Raw genomic sequence first — 9,482 nt, forward strand, 5'->3', positions numbered from 1 at the left:
GGTCCTGGTCAGATGTGTACATGAACTGATGAAGCCTCTTGGATGAGAGGTGAAACGTCTTCCTGACAAAGAACCAAGTCCAGTTGCTTTGGACTGAAACTGCTTTGAGGAGAACGACGACCTGGACACATGAGAACACTCACAGGCTTATTTTATAGTATGTTGAAAAAAGTGACGAAAAAAAACATCAAAACATTCATGGCACAGTTCAGGGGTGGGCGATCCCGGTCCTGCAGAGCCACTGTCCTGCATGTTTCAGGTTTCTCTCTGCTCTAACACACCTGAGTCTAATGATGTGCTCGTTATCAAGCAGCTGAAGCTCGTCACAGTTTGATTATTGTTAGACTCAGGTGTGTCAGACTCAGGTGTGTCAGACTCAGGTGTGTCAGACTCAGGTGTGTCAGACTCAGGTGTGTCAGACTCAGGTGTGTTAGACTCAGGTGTGTCAGACTCAGGTGTGTCAGACTCAGGTGTGTTAGACTCAGGCGTGTTAGACTCAGGTGTGTTAGACTCAGGTGTGTTAGACTCAGGTGTGTCAGACTCAGGTGTGTTAGACTCAGGTGTGTTAGACTCAGGTGTGTCAGACTCAGGTGTGTTAGACTCAGGTGTGTCAGACTCAGGTGTGTCAGACTCAGGTGTGTTAGACTCAGGTGTGTTAGAGTAGGGAGGAACCTAAAACATGCAGGACAGAGGCTCTGCAGGTCTGGGATCGCACACCCCTGAACTAGTGTGTTAAAAAAAAGTCAGGGAAATTCATATTACAGTGTCCAACAAATAAGTCAAAGAAGGTCGTAGTGTAGTTTGTCGGAAAAAAGTCAAAATATAAATTTTCCAAAATGCTAAATGGCATAATTTAGGGTCAGGATCAGAAACTGGGTACTTGTCACCTTCTGCCGTGATGGGTCCAGATCCTACAGCCAGACAACGGGACAACCAGTCACAGGACAGCGTCAGTTTAGCGTCATAAAAGACAGAATATATATATATTATATATATATATATATATATTATATATTATAATTCAGCTCAGGATCGATGGGACGCAGAAACGTCTGCAGGTTATTTGAGCTCTGGACTCGACACCCAGACACATAAAGTCAGAATTACGAGTTTAAAGTCAGAAATTACGAGTTTAAAGTCAGAATTATGAGTTTAAAGTCAGATTTCCAAGTTTAAAGTCAGATTTCCAAGTTTAAAGTGTTACAGCCCAGAAAACGGGACAATCAGCCACAGGATAGCGTGAGTTTAGCCTCATAAAAGACGGAATAGATTAAAGTTAACTACGTCTAAAATCTCAGAAATCAGTCACAGCACAGGTTTGTTTTAGAGAGAATTAAACTTGTGATACTGTACGTCGGAAAAACAAAACACAAGACTCAGAATATCGAGCTGACACACATCAGGTTCACACACACACACACACATCAGGTTCACACACACACACACATCAGGTTCACACACACACACACACACATGCGGTCACTGTGCTACACAGTGCATCTTCACAGACTTTGAAAAGGTCTGAACGTTTGTAGTATTCATCTCCCCGTAGTGACTTCCTGTCCTGGATATGACATCGTACCCCCCTTACACACACACACACACACACACACACACACACACACACCACATTTGTGGTTGTCAGAATGCACAGAGGTGATGAGAGCGTCGCACACAGCTTTCATTAAACACTGAATCAGATATTTTTTTTACACTTTTAATATTTAAATTCTGAGTTTAAAGTCAGAATTACGAGTTTAAAGTCAGAATTTCCAAGTTTAAAGTCAGAATTACGAGTTTGAAGTCAGAATTTTAGAGTTTAAAGTCAGAATTACGAGTTTAAAGTCAGAATTTCCAAGTTTAAAGTCAGAATTAACAAGTTTAAAGTCAGAATTATGAGTTTAAAGTCAGAATTAACAAGTTTAAAGTCAGAATTTCGAGTTTAAAGCCAGAATTACTGAGTTTAAAGTCAGAATTTTAAGATTAAAGTCAGAATTTCCAAGTTTAAAGTCAGAATTTTAAGAATAAACCCGTTAAAACCAGATTTTCTGGGTCCAAAAGTGTGAATTTTAATAACTGTGATGTGTTTTTATGTTTATTTAATATCGATTTTAGAGGAAAATCACATTTTTGAGGCGGGTTCGACTCCTTTATCTTTTCTGTCAGAATGTCTTTGTGGGTTTTTATATATTTATATATTTATTTATATATTTATAAATATGATATTTAACATTATTATAACAAGAGAATCAGAATATCGAGCTGACACATCAGGTTCACGCGAACCTTTGGTCACTGTGTTACACCGCGTTAAACCTTCATTACAGACGTCACTTGTTGTTGAACGCGCATGAAAGAGCGGCGATGTTCTCTGTGTGCGTATCACGTACCACTTCCTGCCACAGGAACTTCCTCCGCAGAGAACCAGGTCAGTTGTTCGTGTCGTACTACGATTCCTGCTTCACCACCTGCTTCAGTCGAGGCTTTGAAACGCTAACTTCTGCGTCGGGCTGCAACAACACAAACCCGCTCCGTTTGAAGCATTTGCAGTAAAGTCTTTATAGAAGTAAAGCTTTGCAAAAGCCTCGGTACTTGTTCACTTCCTGTCACAACACCTGCAACAGGAAACTAACTTGGACATGTTTAAAATGTTTGTTGTAAGGTCTGAAAAAGGTCTTCACTTCCTGTCCTGGAAATTACATCGTACTCCCCCCCCCTCACGTTTGTGGTCGTCAGAATGCACAGAGGTGATGAGAGGCGGCACGCAGCTTTCAGAAAACACCGAGTTTGAAGTCAGAATTATGAGTTTAAGGGCGCACTCCCACTGTGCCTCCGTACCGTGCCCAAGCACGTTTCACGCTAAAGTCTGGTTCCTTTGACCAGTGTGAGTGCAACCGTACCGCGTCTAGGAGCGGCACGCTTGCCGTCCACGGCCCGTTTAAGAGAGGTGGGCTTTAGTAAAGCACGTTTGCACATGTACGAGCACGAGCGTGCGCACGTGTACGAGCACGAGGCCTACGACGGTTCTGAGGTCATTTCCTGTGCGCCTGTTGGGACGTAGAAAAAAGAAGGAGGGACCATGCGCGGACATTTCAAACAATGGCGGCGAAAGGTTCACGTTGGTGTGATGCGGAGGTGGAGTGTTTACTGCAGATTTGGTCGATGAAAAGATTCAAAAACAGTCGACAAGACGCACAAAAACTCTGAGGTCTACGGAAAGATCTGGAAACAAAGCCACGCATCGCCATGACGTCATCAATGCGTGTGACGTGTTACGGCGTGATGACGTATAGGCAGCAAGAAGCATTCTCCGAGGCCCAGGTAGTGTGAGTACAAACGGGCCTGGAGGGGGGACAAGGACCCTAAAGCACGGGGCACGGGACGGAGGAACAGTGGGAGGGCGCCCTCAGAGTCAGAATTCTGAGTTTAAAGTCAGTTGGAGGACTCGAAAAAGTGTCAAATTGGCTTCAAAGTCCGGCGCAGGTCCTGGGACCTGGGACCTGGGTCCTGGGGCCCGGATCGTCCTCTGAACCCTGGACCAGGTCTAAGAGTCCCCCGGCTCCTGTGACGTCTTCTGCACCTTTAACAAACCAGCCGGAGGAGGGGAAGTTTGTTCTGGCTCTGATGAAAACCACAGCACGCGTTTCAGGTCTGAGAAGGTCTAAACGTTTCCTTTCCTGGAAATGACATCGTACCCCCCCCCACTCACACACACACACACACACACACGCACACGCACACGCACGCACACGCACACGCACACGCACACACACACACACACACACCATATTTGTGGTTGTCAGAATGCACAGAGGTGATGAGAGCCGCACACAGCTTTCATTAAACACTGAATCAGATATTTTTTTAAACTTTTGATATTTAAATTAAGTTTCATTAATCATTAATATTTAAATAATTTAAAATAAATAGTTTATTAAAAATAAAAACTGTATGGTCAGTTTAATTAATTATTAATATTTAAATAATTATAAATAAATAGTTAATTTAAATTAAATACTGTATGGTCAGATTTTCTATTTAAATATAAATAAATAAAATAAATATTTTCTGTATTTAAAAATACATTTGCAACACAATAACGACTCCATTTATATTTATATTTATTTTAGTTTTTTATCTGAACTTGTTTAAACAACATTTTTTTGGTCTAAAACTTTTTTAGATTTTTTTTACATTAATGAAAAATAAAGACGTCGAATTATAAACGGGAACAAACTTTGATTTCCTCTAAAACGGATTTAAATATAGAACAAGTGTGTGTGTGTGTGTGTGTGTGTGTGTGTGTGTGTGTGTGTGTGTGTGTGTGTGTGTGTGTGTGTGTGTGTGTGTGTGTGTGTGTGTGTGTGTGTGTGTGTGTGTGTGTGTGTGTGTGTGTCCCTCTGTGTGTGTGTGTGTGTGTGTGTGTGTGTCTCTGTCTCTCTGTTTCTGTGTCTCTGTCTCTGTATGTGTGTGTGTGTGTGTGTGTGTGTGTGTGTGTGTGTGTGTCTGTATGTGTGTGTGTGTGTGTGTGTGTCCCTCTGTGTGTGTGTGTGTGTGTGTGTGTGTGTGTGTGTGTGTGTGTGTGTGTGTGTGTGTGTGTGTGTGTCCCTCTGTGTGTGTGTGTGTGTGTGTGTGTGTGTCTGTATGTGTGTGTGTGTGTGTGTCCCTCTGTGTGTGTGTGTGTGTGTGTGTGTGTGTCTCTGTGTGTGTGTGTGTGTGTGTGTGTGTGTGTGTGTGTGTGTGTGTGTGTGTGTCTCTGTCTCTCTGTTTCTGTGTGTGTGTCTTTGTGTCTCTCTGTATGTGTGTGTGTGTGTCTGTGTGTGTGTGTGTGTGTGCGTGTGTGTGTCTCTGTCTCTCTGTCTCTGTGTGTGTGTGTGTGTGTGTGTCTCTCTCTCTGTCTGTGTCTCTGTGTGCGCATGCGTGTGTGTGTGACGTACAAACAGGAAGCTGAACACAGATAAAAGCCGGTGGTTCGAACCCTCGCCTTCACACTTGAGCATCTTCTCACGTTCCTCCTTCTTCTTCCTCCTGTGACGGTTTCCATGGAGACGATGTTGGACTTTGATCTGTCTCAAGCTTTGGACGAGTGAGTTTTTATTCCCTAACTTTTGTATTTTGAGGAGAAAAAAATCACATTTTTAGTAAATAAATTGTAATAATTTGAGGAAAATAGTTTTAATATTTCAAGAAAAGTCAGAATTTCATTGTTTTGACGTATTAGAGTCAAAAGTTTTTACAGATTTCTCTTTTTAATCGTTAAATCCGCATGAAAAACATAAATTTTCTGCATATTTTTATGAATTAATGATGAATAAATGAGGCTGTTTTTGCCTCTAGTGTCTTGTGATAATGTTTCAATAAAATTCATAATTATTTAAGACAAAATGGTAAAATTCTGAGGATAAAAATCACATTTTGAGGAAATAAATTGTAATATTTTGAGCGGAAAAGTGGAAATATTTCAAGAAAAAAACAGAATAATTGGAGATTTCATTGTTTTGACGCATTAGAGTCAAAGGTTTTTACAGATTTCTCTTTTTATGGCTCCATAAATCAACTTTAAATCAACTTTAAATCAACAAAAAAACATAAATCAACCTTTATTTATCTATTTATTCGACTTTTCATACAGAAAAGTGTCACAAAGAGCCGAGTTACAGAGATGAACAGAAGAGAAACATCAAATGAAACCAGGAGAAGAAAGTTAAAAGAAACCACAGTCATTCACAGAGACACACGCACACACACACACACACACACACACACACACACACAGCCACGCTGACGCACACACACACACACACACACACACACACACACAGCCACGCTGACACACACACACACACACATACACACACACAGCCACGCTGACACACACACACACACACACACACAGCCACACACACACACACACACAGCCACGCTGACACACACACACACACACATACACACACACAGCCACGCTGACACACACACACACACACACACACTCACACACAGCCACAGTCACACACACACACACACACACACACACACACACACAGCCACAGTCACACACACACACACACACACAGCCAGAGTCACACACACACACACACACACACACAGCCACGCTGACACACACACCTGCACAAACACTAGCTGTCACTACAGAGACACGGACGGGCAGCGAGACCTGAGGTACAGAGGAAGCTAGAGGAAGCTGCCTTTGGGGGGGGGGGGCAACCACACTGGGAGAGATCCCAGTCCAAGGTCGCAGGGACCACCGCCACAGAGACCACAGCCACAGAGACCCCCCCAACCCGGGCAGACAGGAGCCTCCGCACCAAGGTGCAGAGCCCTCTAGTCGCCTGGGTCGGGACTGTCCACGGGACAGCACCCCCCGCGGACAACTCCCAGTCCTTTAGGCCCCCTGAGGAAACACTGGAGACTAAACACTGTGGCCTAAAACAGTAAAGGGTTAAAATACGGAGGCTAAAAACACGAGAGACTAAAACATCAAAGCACAGATGCATCCATGTTGGATACACGAGGCTGTGAAGGAGAGGAGTCAGCGTGTGTGCACGTTCTGCTCACGTGCACGTTTCTGACTCAGACTGAGAAGAGAAACCTTTAAAGGTCCAACTTTAACACGCTGAAGGTGAACAAAGGGAACGTTTTCACTCAGCTGTCATCGTGAAACTCCCCCCGTCCGTCCCCGACATCAGCACGAGTGTTTTCCCTGTTTCACGTTTTCTGATGTCATTTTTAAAATATGCAAATGAGGCAGAGACTGACAGACACAAACACACAGAACAACACCTCTGAAGTGATCGAACGGTGTTTTCCTGGGGTCGCTCTTCTTAAGACATCAACTGTCTGTTCATTTAACAGTTAACCACTAAGTGATGAGTCCTCTGCAGCGTGCGTCGGCCTTAACGTTGCATGTTTAAAGAGCACGAGAGAACCTAGAAGCAGCCGGGAGTTCCTGAAATAATGTGCAGACAAAGGGAAGAGCTGCAGTGTGTGTGCATGTGTTTCACTTCACTTCACTTTTTGGACGAGTTGGAAAAAAAACAACAACGGAGGGACTTGTGTTAAAGTGTAGGAGCCTAAACGTGTGTTAAAGTGTCCTCTAGGAGCCAAAACATGTGCTAACGTGTCCTCTAGGAGCCAAGACATGTGTTAAAGTGTCCTCTAGGAGCATAAACGTGTGTTAAAGTGTCCTCTAGGACCCAAAACGTGAGCTAAAGTGTCCTCTAGGAGCCTAAACACGAGTTAAAGTGTCCTCTAGGAGCATAAACATGTGCTAAAGTGTCCTCTAGGAGCCAAAACATGTGCTAAAGTGCCCTCTAGGAGTCAAAACATGTGCTAAAGTGTCCTCTAGGAGCATAAACGTGTGTTAAAGTGTCCTCTAGGAGCCAAAACATGTGCTGAAGTGTCCTCTAGGAGCCAAAACGTGTGTTAAAGTGTCCTCTAGGAGCCAAAACATGTGCTAAAGTGCCCCCTAGGAGCCAAAACATGTGCTAAAGTGTCCTCTAGGAGCCAAAACATGTGCTAAAGTGTCCTCTAGGAGCCAAAACATGTGTTAAAGTGTCCTCTAGGAGCCTAAACGTGTGTTAAAGTGTACTCTAGGAGCATAAACATGTGCTAAAGTGTCCTCTAGCAACCTAAACATGTGTTAAAGTGTCCTCTAGGAGCCTAAACGTGTGTTAAAGTGTACTCTAGGAGCATAAACGTGTGTTAAAGTGTCCTCTAGGAGCCAAACATGTGCTAAAGTTTCCTCTAGGAGCATAAACGTGTGCTAAAGTGTCCTCTAGGAGCCAAAACATGTGCTAAAGTGCACTCTAGGAGCCAAAACGAGTATTTCCACGGTACATTTACTTCAATAAAGAACCTGAATACTTCTTCCACCACTGGGAATCTACGTCATTAAGCACTAAAGTCGTATTTTAACGTAAGAGTATCGAAGCCTTGCACCTGCGTATAAAGAAACGCTTTATTCATTTTCTGTATTTATCTGTTTTTGTGTTTCAGCTCCTCCGACTTGGCTGATACAGGACGTGAGTCACGCTGCTTTAACATGACGGTAAGATTCATTTTCACCACCTCCACCAAGAAGGTTTGTTTGTTTGTTTGTTTGTTTGTTTGTTTGTTTGTTTGTGTAGAAACAACAGACCCACATTCAAAGAGTCGACTTTTAGTCATTTTGCATCTTTTTGTGGTGGTTTTGCATCTATTTTTAGTCATTTTGCATCTTTTTGTGGTGGTTTTGCATCTATTTTTAGACATTTTGCATCTTTTTGTGGAGGTTTTGCATCTATTTTTAGTCATTTTGCATCTTTTTGTGGAGGTTTTGCATCTATTTTTAGTCATTTTGCATCTTTTTGTGGAGGTTTTGCATCTATTTTTAGTCATTTTGCATCTTTTTGTGGAGGTTTTGCATCTATTTGTGGTGGTTTTGCATCTATTTTTAGACATTTTGCATCTTTTTGTGCTGGTTTTACATCTATTTTAGTCATTTTGCATCTTTTTGTGCTGGTTTTACATCTATTTTAGTCATTTTGCATCTTTTTGTGGTGGTTTTGCATCTATTTTTAGACATTTTGCATCTTTTTGTGGAGGTTTTGCATCTATTTTTAGACATTTTGCATCTTTTTGTGCTGGTTTTACATCTATTTTAGTCATTTTGCATCTTTTTGTGCTGGTTTTACATCTATTTTAGTCATTTTGCATCTTTTTGTGGTGGTTTTGCATCTATTTTTAGACATTTTGCATCTTTTTGTGGAGGTTTTGCATCTATTTTTAGACATTTTGTATCTTTTTGTGCTGGTTTTACATCTATTTTAGTCATTTTGCATCTTTTTGTGGTGGTTTTGCATCTATTTTTAGTAATTTTGCATCTTTTTGTGGTGGTTTTGCATCTTTTTGTGGTGGTTTTGCATCTATTTTTAGACATTTTGCATCTTTTTGTGCTGGTTTTGCATCTATTTTTAGTCATTTTGCATCTTTTTGTGGTGGTTTTACATCTATTTTAGTCATTTTGCATCTTTTTGTGCTGGTTTTACATCTATTTTAGTCATTTTGCATCTTTTTGTGGTGGTTTTGCATCTATTTTTAGACATTTTGCATCTTTTTGTGGAGGTTTTGAATCTATTTTTAGACATTTTGTATCTTTTTGTGCTGGTTTTACATCTATTTTAGTCATTTTGCATCTTTTTGTGGTGGTTTTGCATCTACTTTTAGACATTTTATAGTTCTACAGTCATTGTTGTGTTTCTCTCTGGTCTATTGGTAATAATTTTGCATTTCTTGTCATTGTTTTGTTTTTATGTGGTCAGTGTGTTTCTATGCTCAGTCATTCAGCATCTCTTCGCCTTCTTGTGGGTTTTTTCAGCAACGTTTTATGAGTCAGGGCCGTGGGCCTGTTCCCGGCAGGCCCGTTCACTCACATATCCATGTTGATTCATTTATTACATTTCATGGTTTGTTTCCAAAAGCCC

The 9,482-nt window shown here is 41.7% G+C and overlaps 2 protein-coding genes across 3 annotated transcripts in view; one reads left to right on the plus strand and one right to left on the minus strand.

Moving 5' to 3' along the window:
- The window catches only part of polm (polymerase (DNA directed), mu), a 109,190-nt gene that overhangs the window by 12,573 nt on the left and 87,135 nt on the right, over positions 1-9,482 (minus strand). The gene's annotated exons all lie outside the window — the stretch shown is intronic.
- Positions 5,010-9,482, plus strand: part of il1b (interleukin 1, beta) — a gene marked incomplete at its 3' end in the record, with an annotated part of 13,286 nt that continues 8,813 nt past the window's right edge. Inside the window, exons 1-2 of the mRNA XM_083929532.1 lie at positions 5,010-5,086; positions 8,017-8,068. Coding sequence (XP_083785658.1) covers positions 5,043-5,086; positions 8,017-8,068 — 96 coding nt within the window. The 5' untranslated portion in view covers positions 5,010-5,042. The remainder of the gene's footprint in view (positions 5,087-8,016; positions 8,069-9,482) is intronic.

Source organism: Echiichthys vipera (genome assembly GCF_963691815.1).
Source record: "Echiichthys vipera genome assembly, chromosome: 16".
Classification (NCBI taxonomy): Eukaryota; Metazoa; Chordata; class Actinopteri; order Perciformes; family Trachinidae; genus Echiichthys; species Echiichthys vipera.